General features: G+C 46.4%; 3 protein-coding genes and 1 non-coding gene across 10 annotated transcripts; 2 read left to right on the top strand and 2 right to left on the bottom strand.

Moving 5' to 3' along the window:
- Positions 1–762: 762 nt before the first annotated feature.
- On the top strand, positions 763–4,158 carry LOC112876258 (phosphatidylinositol transfer protein 3-like). Of its 6 annotated transcripts, none has more exons than XM_025940327.1 (6): positions 763–1,068; positions 2,042–2,096; positions 2,831–3,007; positions 3,079–3,177; positions 3,275–3,520; positions 3,681–4,158. In XM_025940327.1, the coding sequence occupies exons 3-6, from the start codon at positions 2,951–2,953 to the stop codon at positions 3,981–3,983; spliced, it is 705 nt and encodes a 234-aa protein (XP_025796112.1). In that variant the 5' UTR covers positions 763–1,068; positions 2,042–2,096; positions 2,831–2,950; the 3' UTR covers positions 3,984–4,158. The 6 variants fall into 6 exon arrangements, with proteins under 6 accessions (XP_025796112.1, XP_025796110.1, XP_025796108.1 ...); XM_025940325.1 differs by having other exon boundaries at positions 2,005–2,096; XM_025940323.1 differs by having other exon boundaries at positions 1,995–2,096.
- Positions 4,159–5,344: 1,186 nt separating this feature from the next.
- On the top strand, positions 5,345–8,429 carry LOC112873507 (phosphatidylinositol transfer protein 3-like). Its single transcript, XM_025936465.1, has 6 exons — positions 5,345–5,593; positions 6,719–6,794; positions 6,931–7,107; positions 7,206–7,304; positions 7,424–7,669; positions 7,812–8,429. The coding sequence occupies exons 2-6, from the start codon at positions 6,732–6,734 to the stop codon at positions 8,118–8,120; spliced, it is 894 nt and encodes a 297-aa protein (XP_025792250.1). The 5' UTR covers positions 5,345–5,593; positions 6,719–6,731; the 3' UTR covers positions 8,121–8,429.
- Positions 8,430–8,957: 528 nt separating this feature from the next.
- TRNAR-CCU lies at positions 8,958–9,030 on the bottom strand. The gene has a single exon. It is a non-coding gene; the product is annotated as a tRNA-Arg (tRNA).
- Positions 9,031–9,300: 270 nt separating this feature from the next.
- Positions 9,301–14,422, bottom strand: LOC112876394 (probable LRR receptor-like serine/threonine-protein kinase At2g16250). Of its 2 annotated transcripts, XM_025940493.1 has the most exons (5): positions 11,988–14,421; positions 11,151–11,279; positions 10,525–10,547; positions 9,725–10,307; positions 9,301–9,691 (listed from the first exon to the last, which is right to left on the bottom strand). In XM_025940493.1, the coding sequence occupies exons 1-4, from the start codon at positions 13,625–13,627 to the stop codon at positions 9,733–9,735; spliced, it is 2,367 nt and encodes a 788-aa protein (XP_025796278.1). In that variant the 5' UTR covers positions 13,628–14,421; the 3' UTR covers positions 9,301–9,691; positions 9,725–9,732. The 2 variants fall into 2 exon arrangements, with proteins under 2 accessions (XP_025796278.1, XP_025796277.1); XM_025940492.1 differs by having other exon boundaries at positions 9,301–10,307; positions 11,988–14,422.
- Positions 14,423–14,782: the final 360 nt, after the last annotated feature.

Below are 14,782 nucleotides of genomic sequence, written 5' to 3'. Positions count from 1 at the left end.
CTGGTCCCCAAAAGCCAAGGGGCCACGTACATGTACACACAGTATACGACTGGGCTGATGAAGTCATCTGGGCCTCCAAATGACGTCCCGTTTCGGCGTTTCCTGCGTGCGAGCTGTCGCATGAACGCCACGTCCCTGGCGAAGTCGCGAGTGGCGACTTGGCGCGGCCTCGCCGTGCGGCGACCGCCGATCGGCCATAGCGCGTACGGCGACTGCGCCTGCGCGCTTGCGGTGCGGCGGCTCTGCGCGCGACTCCCTTTCTCCTGGACCTCCACTGATGCTAATGCAATGCTGACATCAGCACAGACGAGAACAATGTGAGCGATATGAGAACAATGGATCAAATGAAGTAGCTAAGAAAATAGCACAAGCGTATACAATAGACACTTTGCATCTCTGATTTTTTTTTTTTTGTCAACGTGCCACTCTTTTTCTAGGGCTGGCTCTTCAATTCTTCATGTAGTGTTGGAAACATGAGGGGTAACTTCAATCCACTGTAGTTTAAAAATCTAGTGCCCATGAACTCTGTACACAAGAATGCTTTCAGCTATTTATCTATGCATGCGTAAATCGTAATGGACGGGACTCCTATACGTGTGTGCGAATGTGGTGCACGTGCCGATGTGCGTGGGAATGTGGGATGGTGTATCGTGTACTATGTATGTGTGCATCATCCCTAGCACCCACAAATAAAAGATATGCAACTATTTTCACGAATGTGGAACGTACTTTTCTTCTATCACAAATACGTAGAACAAATCTAGAAGCCAGCCACAGACGGTTGACCAATCCCTTCTCTCCCGGCAAGGTGCCAAGCGCGTGCGATTCCATTCCGGACGGCGGAGGCCGGTGTGCGTTGATTGCTGCGCCCCCAAAGGACAGGAGGTGAGGACCAGCGAGCCTGGTGGAGAGGGAGGAAAATTCCAGTCCAACTCTAGCGCTTCCCTTTCTCCTCCTCTTCTACACGGCGGCGAGCCGGCGACGGGCCTGGTCAGGTCGATCCGTCTTGCCGCCATTGCGGTGATTCGCAGCTTCTTCCTGCCGGGCGCCTGGCGTATCCTATTCCTGGTACGGAGCCTTTCTTGATCTTTTCTTTTTTTGCTTTTTGTTTCCGTTCGCGTTCTTGCCGTCTGCATGGATTGCTGGAAGGTTCGGTGGATTCGTTGCCGGCTTGTGTTCTGATAACCCATCATCCACAGCTAAAGTCCCTGTTCTGCTACAATCCTGCTTCTCTGTTCTTTCATTCTTTGTTTATAGAAATTTATGCCGCAAGTTGTATGGACAGGATCATGTTTGAGGGGAAAGCTATGCTGGTTGAGAATTAGGAGATCTTGATACCTGTTCGATGGATGTTCTTGTTTGAATCTAGCATGGTGATTTGTTAGATCTAATATTCTTCTTCAATTCGAGTTCATGGATATAGGCCAGGAGAACACAGCCTTTTCTCTTTACCTGGAGGTTATACACTTATAGGAACCGGGGAAAAAAATCAATGGCGTCATCCCAGTTAATCATCATAATTAAATTTGTCATTTTCGCTGTGCATGCACATTACTATCACTATCAGCAGAAAAATTTCAGATGGGAGTCAAGGGGACATAAAGTATGTAGTAAGTACATGCTGCTTTCACCTGCTTATTTCCATATTCCAATTGAATGCCAATACTAAATCACTTATTGTCTTTCTTGTCATTGCAAGGCTCTGGCCAACAGAATAAAAGATCAATAGTTAGTAGCACATATAGTTTCTTCCAGGATAGAAACACTCGAACACGTCTAGGCTATTTACAAATTCAGAATGGGGGCCAAATCCTGGTTATGGTCTATTCTTCATTTTTTTTCTTCATTTCTTTTTATAAGGGAAGCATAGAACTCATCCAGACTCCAACATTATATAAATAAATATTCTGAAAACAAGTATTACTCCACAGTGTCTCGCTTTGGTTTATGTGTTTTTATTCTATTGCTTAAACCTTATCATTTTTTAACAATAGCATCATCAAGGTTGAGCATAATTGAGAGTGGAAGAAATCATGTTCAGGAGAAAGCATGCCTCTCATTTCAACTCCAGTGATGCTGAGCAAAGACAAGCAAAGGTGAATAGGTGATTGTTATAATTGTCTTCTCATCACAAGTTTTTGTTGACATTGAGGTTTTCCCTAAGGGGCCGTTTGGATCCTCTCATTTTGGAGGAATTGAAATCTACTTAATAAACTAGGCTATTTGGCTTAAAATTTGACATCCCACCACTTTCCAAAGTTTAGATATAAGCCTATCCTAAATTCATAGGATGGGAAATGGAAATTGATTCTATACACCACCAAGCTATGTTTCAAATTCCATAACTTATAGCACACTTTTTGGCTCACTCCTCTATAGTAGAAATATAACACATAAGTATCTCCCTCGTATGGCCAACAATAGTATACAAATATATTCCATATATAATCATATTAGCTTAATAGATCTATGTCTAAATTATGATTATTAGAATGGAATTCAATTCTAAGGTTCCAAACGGGGCCAAGCGTTCTATTAATTTATACGTAGAAGCCCACACTGAATCTCTCTAGGAGTATGTGTTTCATCAGCACATGAGCACTTTGTTCATCTACTTACACTTTTTTGCTGCAAATGAAACACCACAGTACCATTCCATTTTAATAATTTAAGTATCCATAAATAGTTGGATGATCTTATCATATAGAGAACTGGTCTTGGACCTTCATCTGTATAAGCTTAGCAAATGGTTTTAGTTTCTACAAAGATCTCCCTCCCTCCCTCGTCTTGTCAATTTCTCACGTACTTGGTAATCCTCTCCTATGAGCAGATAGACGAATTAAAATCTGCACTTGGGCCTTTGTCTGCCCGCGGCGAGAAGTACTGCAGTGAAGCATGTTTGACAAGATATCTAGAAGCCCGGAACTGGAATGTTACCAAGTCGAAAAAAATGCTGGAAGAAAGCCTCAAGTGGAGGGCAGCATATAGGCCCGAGGATATTCGCTGGGTAAATGTGCTCAAATTACTTTTTTTTTCTGAATCCTAGCCATGATCAAACAAATGCTAACGGCCTTTTAGCCTGATGTTGATGTTGAAGCGGAAACTGGCAAAATGTACAGGGCAAGTTTTCGAGATAGAGAGGGAAGAACCGTTGTAATTATGAGACCTACAAAGGAGGCAAGGCGTCCTCTTTTGAACAGTCATTCCTCCTTTTTGCCTTTTTCCTAAAAATCATCAGCTCAACATTCAACTGTATGCTTTTCTCAAATTTCAGAATACAACGTCCCATGACGGGCAAATCCGGTTTCTTGTATATGTTTTGGAGAACGCAATCCTGAGCCTTCCTGAAGGTCAAGAGAAAATGGTATGGCTGATAGACTTCACAGGATGGACAATGGCCCATGCCACGCCTATAAAGACTGCCAGAGAATCTACAAGCATCCTGCAAAATTATTACCCTGAGAGGCTGGGCATTGCATTTCTGTTTAATCCCCCAAAAGTATTTGAAGCTTTTTACAAGGTAAAGGCTGTCAACCCTGCCTTTCGTAAATTTAATATCTGTGTCTTATTTTATTCACAAAGATTCAAAATCTATCTGTAGAGTTGATACAGAAAAAATGGTCATATTTTTTTACTTCCATATTCTAACTTTAGCGTCTGAAATTCTTTGATCCTTTCAGGCTGTCAAATATTTCCTTGACCCGAGATCAATCGAGAAGCTGAACTTCGTGTACCTGAAGGATGAGGAGAGCATGAAGGTCCTGTACAAGTGCATTGATCCGGAGGTCCTTCCGGTAGACTTCGGAGGGAGGAACAATGTGGCGTACAACCACGAGGAGTACACCAAGTTGATGCTGAAAGATGACATCAAAACCTCAAGCTTCTGGTCAGATGACGCAAAACCTGTCAACCGTGTCGCCAATGGGAACTTGGTTGCCGATGTCACACCTCAGTCATCGCTAATTGCTGCTAAAGCCAGTTGAGGGATTATCAGCCTGTTCTGACCGGAGATATTCGCATAGCTTTAATGGAGGAAATAGATAAGTTGAGGCGCTAATACAATGTTCATAGTGAAGAGGAATAAACGAAGTAACAAAATAGATATTACTTGTTCATAGTGCTCAAACATTTTATCTACTATACACCGAGTTATAATTAGAGGATATCTTCATGGGTAATTGGATGCTGGAAGGCCCGAAAGAAATGGTGTACATGGTAGGAGACTGGAGTACAGCACAGTTATTGTACTTCCATCATTCTAAGTACGCCATGTGCTACTCCATGCGTCCAGTTATACAGGGCGTGCATGTTTCAACCAGATTGTAAGCAACTAAGCATGGTCGTTGCATAAAAATATGCAACTTGATTCAGACTTCTCAGTGTTTCCACTCTACTTATGCTTTTTTTTAGCTATAATCAAATTACTATGTGAGAAAACTCGATCGAGTTTACTAAGGTTGTGATACTCTTTTTTTCATATGATTGTTTTTTTTTCACTGCTGAATTGGGTTCTTGATAGTTTCAAAGCCTTCCTGCGTGAAAATGACCTGGCAGAACATAACAGCTCCAGGATCTGCTACCGAAGCAGAACACCACCGTGCACGCGCGACGGTGCGGTGTCGGCGTGTCGCCCTGGACGGGGCGCTAGTGGCGCGCGGGGGGACCAGCACGAACAGACACCCGCCGACGGGCCGAGGCGGGTCCGGTTCTACGGCTGCGAAGTCGGAGCTGTCAAGACGTCGGCGCCAGCTCTCGCCTCGCCCTCGCCGGCGCGGGAGCGGAACCGTAACAGATGGCCACCCCGATCCCCGCTGATCTGCACCCACGTGCCCCCCATGCGCTGGCTGCTTCCGCGGCGCACCCGAATCCCAGCCGTCGGTTCCGCCGCAGGTGGCCTGATCCAGCATCAGGGCCGTCCCGTTGGGCACACGTCAGCGGCGTCTGGAAGGAGCCGGCCCGGCACTAAACAATGGATCCAAAAGAAATGTGGAAAGCCAGGGCACATCGGAGGAGTGGTGTTAAATTTAATTTTAATCCTATCGAATATTTAGACATCAATTAGTGATATCAAATATAGGTTAATTATAAAATCCATTACATAAATAAGATCAGTTCGCTGAATAAATTTATTAAACCTAATTAGTCCATAATTTAATCTTATACTACAATAAACATAAGCTAATGATAGATTAATTAAGTTTAATAGATCCGTATCATAAATTAGTTCATTATAATTAACATTTATTTAATATTACTAATTGATATTTAGATATTTAATATGACGGGACAAAGCTTTAATCAGATAAACAGTCGCTAAAACTAGAGAGCCCACTTCTCTCTCACCCATCAGACTGAGGCCACGCGTGGGCGTGGCTCTTCTCCCATTCCCATTTAATTCCATTGCCGAGGTAGGCGTCGATCCCTGCGCCCCAAGAGGACAGACAGGAGGCGTTGGAGGAGGAAGACGGGACGGGGAGGAGAACGCGCGGCCCAACTCTCGCGTCTCCCCCTTCTTCCCGCGGCGCCGGCAGAGGCTCTTGGCTTTTGGCAGCCTTGCTCCATTGCGCCACTTCGCGGGTTCCTGCGAATCCTGGTACGGAAGCCTTCCTTGATCTGCTTCTGTTCCCCCTCTCGTTCCTGTTGTTTGGGTGGAGTCGAGTCCTGCAAGGGCGTGGTGAATTCGCTGCCGCTTGAGCTCTGAACTTCTGATGGTACAGATTACAGATTACAGAGATGCTCTCTTGTACCAATCCCCCTAAAGCCGCCTTTTATGTTCTTTGTTTAGAGTACTTTATACCGTTAGCATTGGCATGAAATAAGTAAACAATGGGCTTTAAGAGGGGGAAAGTTGTGCAGATTCGCCGAGCCTTTAGGAGTCCAGAGATCTCGGCCCCTGCCTTGGGAATGTGCATGCTCTTGTAGTCTTACTTTTGCCATGTCCTCATGTCGGATCCATAAGAATTCTCCGGTGTGAGCTCATTGGCACCTGCAGGCAGATCTTTAGAGGCTTAGAGCAGTAGAGTTTTCTCTCGACTAGAAGTAACAGACCGGTCGAAATCAAATACGAGCTGCTTGCTCTTTACGGCCTTCCCTGCAGCCGTCATATGTAATCACAGGAAATTTGACACTGCAGCTATCTGACAAACAGAAGAATTGCAAACCGGGATTCAAGCTGGGGGGCATACCAGATGTAACTGGGTGCTGCTTGTTCTATGCTTGTTTCCATATTCGGTTCATTTTCGGTTTGGATGAGGGGGCCCGTGAATTAATTGACTCTTTAATGTTTGGTTTCCTGTATTTGGTTAGGATGTTCATGTCAAGGTACTAAAGGTTAAGAGGCCCATGCCATTCTTCTTCGATAGAAACAATCAACATGTCAGTGTCTTTATTTAGGCATGCAGAAATGGGGCCATCCTGGATGTGGTCTATTATTCTCTCTCTTATTTTCCAATCCTGAAAACGAAGTGTATAGTTTAATGGTTGCACAACTTGTAAAATGTCCTGAAAGCAAAGTATTACGACCTGTCTATGAATCAATAATATTTAATAATCACTGGTTCCATATGAACAAGTAATTCTCTCGTTTTTCACCTTGCCGTCGCTACTTTTTTACTTGATTTCAACTTTTGAGAGTGAATTTCGTCATTTGGTGTGTGCTTATGTAGTATTGTTATTTTGACAATATGCATAATCTAATTTATGTCTGAGCATCATTCAGAGCGGAACAAATAATGTTTAGACGAAAGCATGCCCCTGATTTTAACTCAAATGATGCTGAGCAGAGAAAAGCAAAGGTAAGTTTAAAACTTTTCATTTCATCATAAATTTGTGAATGCACAATACATGGCTTCTAATTGCAATATTGGTGCATTTGTTAGCTTTGATGAACTATGAGAAGATAAATCTCACGCAACAATGTCCTATGAGCAGATAAATGAACTGAAAGTTGCACTTGGGCCTTTGTCTGCCCGTGGTGAGAAGTACTGCAGTGAAGCATGCTTGAAAAGATACCTAGAAGCCCGTAACTGGAATGTTGCCAAGTCAAGAAAAATGTTGGAAGAAAGTCTCAAGTGGCGGGCAGCTTACAGGCCTGAGGACATTCACTGGGTAAATTTGCTCTTCCTTATTTGTCCGTGCATGTGTTGCTTTTTTCTTCTTTCTGAATCCTGGCCAAGTGACTAAATGTCATATTGACCTCCTTTTAGCCTGATGTTTCTGCTGAAGGGGAAACAGGTAAAATGTACAGGGCAAGTTTCCGAGACAGAGAGGGCAGAACTATTGTCGTTATGAGACCTACAAAACAGGCAAGAAATTCACTCTTTTAAAACTTCACACTTGCTATTGTTTGCTACTTTCTGAAAATCCTCAGTCTCTCTAGCTTCCATAGCTCAGGATTCACCTGTATGCTATTTTTAAATTCCAGAATACTTCGTCCCATGAAGGGCAGATACGGTTCCTTGTATATACTTTGGAGAATGCAATCCTCCACCTGCCTGAAGCTCAAGAGAAAATGGTATGGTTGATAGATTTTACAGGATGGACAATGGCCCATGCCTCGCCCATAAAGACTTCCAGAGAAACTGCGAATATCTTGCAAAATCATTACCCTGAGAGGCTGGCCATTGGATTTCTATTTAATGCCCCAAAAGTATTTGAGGCTTTTTTTAAGGTATGGACTCTCAATCTTCCCGTTTCACAAATTTGCTGTATGTATCTGATTTTATTCATAAAAATAAAAACCAGCATGCAGTGTTGATATGGAAAAAAATGATTGCCTTTTTTCCAACTTAAAATATTGCAAATTCTTTCAGGTTATCAAAGTTTTCCTTGACCCAAAAACAATCGAGAAGGTGAACTTTGTTTACCAGAAGGATGAGGAGAGCATGAAGGTCCTGCACAAGTACATTGATCCAGAAGTCCTTCCCGTAGAGTTTGGGGGGAACAACAATGTGGCCTACAACCATGAGGAGTACTCAGAGCTCATGATGAAGGATGACATCAAAACAGCTAACTTTTGGGCAGATGATGCAAAAACTGACCATGCTAACCCTGCCACCAATGGGACCATGGTTCCTGAAGTTAAACCACAGGCGTCGGTGCTTGCTGCTAAAGCTAGTTGAGGAGTATCTGCTTGCTATGCTGACGGGAAATTGACGAGTTGAGGACCAATGGAATGTTCACATAAATGAATGAAAATAAAAGACATGGTATTAGTCGTTCATACTCAATGCTGTAGCAGTACTCGAATTTCATTCAGTACAAGGTACAATAGGATATCACCATGGGTGATTTAATGCCCAAAGAAATGGTGTACAGGGTACTGCCCAGTTATTGTAATTTAATCTTTACTGAATAACTAATCCTATTTGTCAGTGGTTGTCAGATAAATAACTGATACAAGAACCACTCTCTGATTATTTCTTGTTCAATGTGTTGCTTCTTTACGGGGAATATCTTTTCGCACTCGAGTGTTATTGTCATGGTTTGAAAGCTTTCAGCTCCATCGAATGTTTTTTTTTGCAAAAAAACCATCCTAATGACAATAACTGTGCATATTGCATCTAATGAAATGACATAGAACGGCGTAGAACTATAGAAGAAACTCTGTAGTCTATGTATTCCTTCTCTGTTCCTTTCCCTGATGTTTTTGTCTGTTCATCCTCAGACATCTAATGGTTTCTTGTGACAGTCGTTTCATTAATATTTTGTTAAAATGGTTTCATTAATATTTTTTTCAAAAAATGGTTTCACTAATGAGATCAGGATGTGAGGAATTGAGGAAAAAACTTGATGCAAGGAGTTAGCAATAATTGATGGCGTCACTATTGTGAAGGCATGGAGATCAAGCGGCCACATGAGTACAACATGCCCCATACTGGAGATAATGGCAACCGATTTTTTCAAATTGAAAACAGGCAACAAATATAAAATCTGAGCAGGAAAAGGAAAAAGTTGATTGCGCCAGGAAGGGTTCGAACCTTCGACTTTTTGTTTAGGAAACAAACGCTCTATCCACTGAGCTACAGGCGCTCTGTATTGTAATACTCCTACCAATTTCTCTTGGGCCGGGCCGTCAGTACAAGAGCGCGTCACAAACAGACAACACTTGAAGATTTGGCCTTTTCTTAAAGGCCCTATCAGGTTTTCGGCCTTTTCTAGTGCTTCTGGCCCACCTAGAATGGCACTATCAGTTCCCATACGGTGAGGGTGACACCACAAAACATTCCGGGACCCCGTCTAAACTCGCACAGAAAAAGAAGAAATCCAAAAGGAGCGAGACAAAACACAAGAGGGCAGGCATGAATTAAACGAACATTTCTACTATGATCAACAATGAAGCAATCAATTACAGTAGGGAGAAGAAAAAGAATCAGCTCGCATTCTTTCTTTAATCGAGAAGAGGGAAAAGAAAAAAAGGAAAAATGGACAGAAGAGAGACACCAGACTTCCAACAGTGAAAGAATTTTTGACTACCACCAACTGCACGCCATTGTCGTCAACCAAGGTCACCGTACATACCATCCGCAACTTCCCCCAAAAATGATTACCATGGCGCCAGTGCTGATGTGTAGCCATTCACAGAGAGAGAGAGAGAGAGAGAGAGAATTCACATTCCTGACTATTTGGACGAATGAATTCTATCAGAAGCTGCCAGCGGAGCTCCAACATAGCCCCCTCCATGGAGATCCCCCTTTTACCGAAAGGATCAGAAAGAAAGATCCTCCTTTATCATTATTCCTCGGTGTCACGAGAGCCAGAAGGCTCAGGGAAGATCTCCTTGGATTGCCTCCTGCGGGAGGAAGAATGATCACCGTTGCTCCCACCAGATGACTTGATTGTCTCTGATCGTTTCAGAATGTTATCATCCCTTGAAGGACCTATTTCAGACGAGCTATGCCGCCAACTCCCAAAGAGTGCGGCGTTCCATGAACCCCGTGATGATGTTGCTCTCAACCTGGCCGAGGTGGAACCGTTATCTTCCCGGACCACCTTCAAGGGGTTCTCTAGTGCTTTTAGAATGTACTTCATCGGTGGGCGTTTGGAAGACCGTGGATTCAAGCAGGACTTGGCAACAATCGCCATTGCCCAGACTTCCTCCAGATGATCCTCATCAATGATGAGCGTTGGATCGATGATCTTGCTCATAAGCTCCTTCTCATAAATATTGACATACCGCAGGGTGGCATCAAGCCATTCACTTGTGGCAGCATCGTTTGATGCACTAATGCCAAGTCTTCCGGTCACCAGCTCCAGTAAAACTTTCCCAAAGCAATAGATATCATATGAGCAAGTTGCAGATGGAGAACCTGTTTACATCAGAGAGATTTGGTCAATTAACTTGCATCCACTAACAACTAGAATTAAGAGATGATATTGAAGCATTTATCACAGACAATTGGGACACTGGAGACTGGAGTGTTTATCAGTTTATTTTCACCAGGAAACTGAGGGTTGATGACCAATTCTATAGATTGAAAAATGAAAATGCTTGAAACAAATGAAAGGTTGTATGCACAAACTCACCAGAAGAACCTTGATCCGCTGTCCTGCGTTTCCACAAAGATACGGCATCAGAAGATGGAAAGGGATTTACTTAATATAAGAAAATGAAAGTACTGAAATAACAGGATCAGTCATGTGACTATCAAATAAAATAAGGGTACTACTAGTTCATGGATGCTAATATAACACAAAAATGCATTCATGGATGCTAAAATATGGAAAGGAAACAAAATAGCTTACGGCACCTAGGCTTGCATTTTCCTACTAGTTCTAGTTATCACACTTATTGATATCATTTGGATTTTTTGCATCACGCCAACAAAGGACAATATCAACATGACAAAGAACAGGCCCAGGAATTTTCAGTAGGGTCGTCTAGTGATTGGCTGAAATAATGCTGACACTGGTGTTTAAGCTCACCAAATATTAATTTGCTCATTTTAAAATTAATTCATCTAAAGTCACGCAACAAGGCTGGTAATAAAAAAATCCTGGTTAGCTTACTCTAAATAATAGAAGCTCCTAGTTTAATAAAGCTACCGATGAAACAGGATGATGAATGAATGCAGTATGGATTTGCAAACTACACACAAGCGTTTAGCATGGAAAAGAGAAACGAGCCATGCAGAGATGGACTCTAAACTTACGAAGAAAATCTCAACAGCTTTGTGATGACGTTTTGGTGACCTTCCCCTTCTTGAGGACACACCTCACTCAAGCTGCCAAGGCGTACATCAAATTTATCATCAAGAAGGACGCTGCTGGCTTGCACATCCCTGTAATAGATAACTGACAAAATTAGCCAACAGCGCATTTGCATTGCATCTAATTTATTGATCTTGGAAAAAGGCGTCTCTGCCAAGTGCCGTCAGAATACTTTGTGTTGCCATATAAAACTGAGAAAACGACAAATCAGTATCTGTTGTCATCTACTACATGCTTCATATTGATAACAAAACCAAAAAAAAATGCCTGGTGAAATCAGGGCAACAAAGAACTTCCCACCTTTTGCATGCTGAAATTGGTGGGTGTTTAAATGATATAGACCAGCAGAAAAAAATCTCTTACCAAGAAATTAAAACAAATAACATCATTGCCGCATCGAATTTCCAGGACTTGGATAAGGTATGGAATATGTCGCATCTAGCACGAAATACTTAATTGCTGATTCAGGGTCGCTGGGATAGATTACGTATATTTGGTGTACTCCTAGCTGTCACCAATTCTATGGGTACATTTGGTGGCGGCAACTGCTGAAACCCCCAGTGCGAATAGGAAGAAAAATCAATTGTGAAATACGAATGGTGACAAATGATGTTCAACAACTAAACCCCATGTAATGATCAGAAGAATGAAGGAGATGAGATAAACGATCCAATTTCCGCAATAAATCTATGAATTTATCATATTAAACAAAAAAAATTGCTAACAAATACTCAACTGAAATGAATATAACATCCACAAAACTACACAGAAGTTGGTACCTGTGAACCATCGGTGGAGTACACTCATGGTGCAGATAGCAAAGAGCCTCAGCCACCCCTGTTGCAATCTTCAACCTCTTTATCCAGTCCAAAGATTGCATGCCCTCATCTTCATCCCTTGATTTTCTGTGCAGTGCACTTGACAAGTCACCGTTCCGAACAAACCTATACACAAGAACCTTTTCTTCTTCTTTATCAAGACAATGCCCTAGGAATGGAACCAGCCTTTCATGCAATCCTTTCGCTAACAAATCTAGCTCTGCCTGATATGCACCCTTCCGAGCCACGCGCGCAGTGACCCTCTTCACCACCACAGCAGTTCCATCCTGGAGCACCCCATGGTATAGATCACCTGAGTGACCGTGCTTGATAAGCCTCTCTTCCCCAAATCCTGAGGTCGCATTGGCAAGTTGGTCGTAAGCAAATGAATCACCAACTTTCGCCGTGTTTGCAGACAATGCAGAAGGCTGTGTGCTACCAGTAGCTGCAACCGCGGCGGTAGCTGCCACTCCCGACGGCACACTTGGCATTGCCCCACTTTCCCTCTGATCATGTTTCCTCCTCCCAGAATACACAAAACAAAACACAAGAGCTGCAAGCGCACCTACCAGCAGGAGGCCTCCGCCAATGGCCCCAGTCAGTATGTACTTCAGATTCTCGTGCTTCTTCTTCCTTGCCGGTGCAGGTGCACTCTGCGGCGCGGGTGGATTGATTGGACCATCATACGGCAACCCACGCCTGACATAGAACTGCTGGCAATCGGCCTGGGTACGCTGTCCCGGAACGTCAAGGAAGCAATTCAACTCAAACGACACATTCCCACCACCACCATCGGTCATACTTAGCTTGCCGTCAAAGTAGTTCCCAGAGATATTGGCCAGCAGCACCCCAGCGAACAGCCGGCGGAAGGCCACCGGTAAAATGCCATAGAAGAGGTTCCCCGACAGATCCACCACCTGCGCATTGGCTGGCAGCGCAAGCCCTGTCGTGGGCAATGTACCGGTGAGGTTGGCCCGAGAGATGTCGAGAACGCTGAGCCCCGAGAGCGACCAGACCGCGTCAGGCAGCGCGCCCGAGAAGGCATTGCCCGAGAGGTTGAGGGTCCTGAGCCGCGTGAGCCCCGCGAGCGCGGTGGCCGGGAGCGGCCCCGAGAGTTTGTTCCCTGCGAGGTTGAGTGTAGTGAGGTTGCCGAGGCCGGAGAGCGCCGAGGCGGGGATCTCCCCCGAGACGGCGCAGGCGGAGATGTCGAGGGACTGAAACGTGGGCGCGAGCCCGTCGCCGAGCCACGCCGGGATGGAGCCGGGGAGCCCGAACCCCGCCGCGTTGAAGACCTCGAGCTGAGTGAGGTTCCGCAGCCCGTCGACTTGGAAGCGCGGATTCAGGCGGCCCAGCCGCGTGCGCCGGAGCCCGACGAGCGTGAGCGACACGACGCGGCCGCCGCGGCAGCCCACGCCCGCCCACGCCGCGCACGGGTCCGCGTGCCGCGGCCAGTCCCGCGCCCGGAGGCCGAGGGAGCCCCGCAGCGCGTACAGGCCCCGGAGATCCGACCGCGACGTCAGGTTCCCCTGCGCCAGCACCGCCCCGGGCGCCGCCGCCAGCGCAACGAGCAGCAGCGCCCAGAGCCCGCGCGCGCGCATCATCACCTCGAGCGCCTCCTCCTCCCGATGCCGGCGTCGCCGCCCCCCATGGCCACTCCGCGTTACAGGTGTCGATGGGATTGGGGAGGAGGCGGAAGCGCTGGAATTCGGAGGGAAATTAAACGCAATAAAGGCGAGGAGGGGCGCAGAGGCAGAGCTACGCAGGTAACTACAGGGCGCCACCACCAGCACCAGAGGAGCGAGCCCTCCCTTCCCTTGGCGTCTCTCACCACCCCGCCATTAATGCCCAAAGTTACACTCCCCCCAACTGCCTCCCAATTATTACTCCTTCACTTCCCCCTCTCCCTCCGATTCGAAACCAGCACGAGCAGCACCGGAATTCCGCACCTCCCGAGCTCGCCGCGGCCACGACGCGCGCTGGCGTGCGCGGAGTGAGCAGCAGGCGCGGCGCCTGCGGCGGCGGCGGCCGGAGCTGGGGAAGAGAGGGGGGGGGAGACGAACGAAGCGGAGGGGGGGGGGAAGACGGGAGAGGAGGAAGGAAGCCGGTGCTCGTATTGCGGGGTTTTGTTTTGCGTAAGCAGGCTGTTAAATGTTTTTGAAATCCTCGGGGGCTTTGAATGGGAAGGGTTTGGTTTGGCCTCCCCTCCCTCTGCGCTGTCCGCGATTTGTTGCCACGTTTGGTTGGTTTCGCTCGCAGCCAGGCCGAGCCGCGCGGGCCGCAGCGCGGTGTAGGCACGGGCTGGCTGCTGGCTGTGGCAGTTCAGGCTCCTGGGGATCGATCTGGCGGCGCTGGCCCTTCGGCTCTGGGGCCGAATGGGGTAGCCGAGCGAGCGCGGCGCCGTGGCAGTGGGCGTGGTGCGCAGCGCAGGTGTGATGAGATGAACTGGTTCGCGGTGGGTTGGTCGGGTGGGTGCGGGCGTTTAGTGGCCGGTTCGGGGGGTTTGGTGGGGTTTTTGATGGGATGGGCGGGCGCATTGGGGGCGGGACGGATTGGGGTGGAGGTTCAACGACGCCAGGGGATGAGGGGACGCGCGCTGCTGCTTGGGTCAAGCGGGCGGCCTGCGGCTGCGGCCGGCTGGCCGGCGCGGCCGCTGGTGGTGGACCGTGGGCGGCCGCCGGCCGCTGGGTTGTGGTTCGGTTTTTTTCTGCGTCCGAACGATCTGCACTGCAGGGTAGATTGGCACCCCATGACGGTAA

This window comes from Panicum hallii, chromosome 9, assembly GCF_002211085.1.
Source record: "Panicum hallii strain FIL2 chromosome 9, PHallii_v3.1, whole genome shotgun sequence".
Classification (NCBI taxonomy): Eukaryota; Viridiplantae; Streptophyta; class Magnoliopsida; order Poales; family Poaceae; genus Panicum; species Panicum hallii.
The sequence above is the reverse complement of the archived record's forward strand: the minus strand, read 5'-3'. Positions and strand labels throughout refer to the sequence as shown.

Bases quoted from the DNA above. Each gene is read 5' to 3' on its own strand.
- LOC112873507 (XM_025936465.1), top strand. From the start codon at position 6,732: ATGTTTAGACGAAAGCATGCCCCTGATTTTAACTCAAATGATGCTGAG. The intron at 6,795-6,930 runs GTAAGTTTAAAA...TCCTATGAGCAG, and splicing joins CTGAGCAGAGAAAAGCAAAG to ATAAATGAACTGAAAGTTGC. The intron at 7,305-7,423 runs GCAAGAAATTCA...TTTAAATTCCAG, and splicing joins TTATGAGACCTACAAAACAG to AATACTTCGTCCCATGAAGG.
- LOC112876258 (XM_025940325.1), top strand. From the start codon at position 2,034: ATGTTCAGGAGAAAGCATGCCTCTCATTTCAACTCCAGTGATGCTGAG. The intron at 3,178-3,274 runs GCAAGGCGTCCT...CTCAAATTTCAG, and splicing joins TTATGAGACCTACAAAGGAG to AATACAACGTCCCATGACGG. The intron at 3,521-3,680 runs GTAAAGGCTGTC...TGATCCTTTCAG, and splicing joins TATTTGAAGCTTTTTACAAG to GCTGTCAAATATTTCCTTGA.
- LOC112876394 (XM_025940492.1), bottom strand. From the start codon at position 13,627: ATGATGCGCGCGCGCGGGCTCTGGGCGCTGCTGCTCGTTGCGCTGGCG. The intron at 10,548-11,150 runs GTAAGTTTAGAG...GTGGAAACGCAG, and splicing joins AAGCTGTTGAGATTTTCTTC to GACAGCGGATCAAGGTTCTT. The intron at 10,308-10,524 runs GTGAGTTTGTGC...TGATGTAAACAG, and splicing joins AGCGGATCAAGGTTCTTCTG to GTTCTCCATCTGCAACTTGC.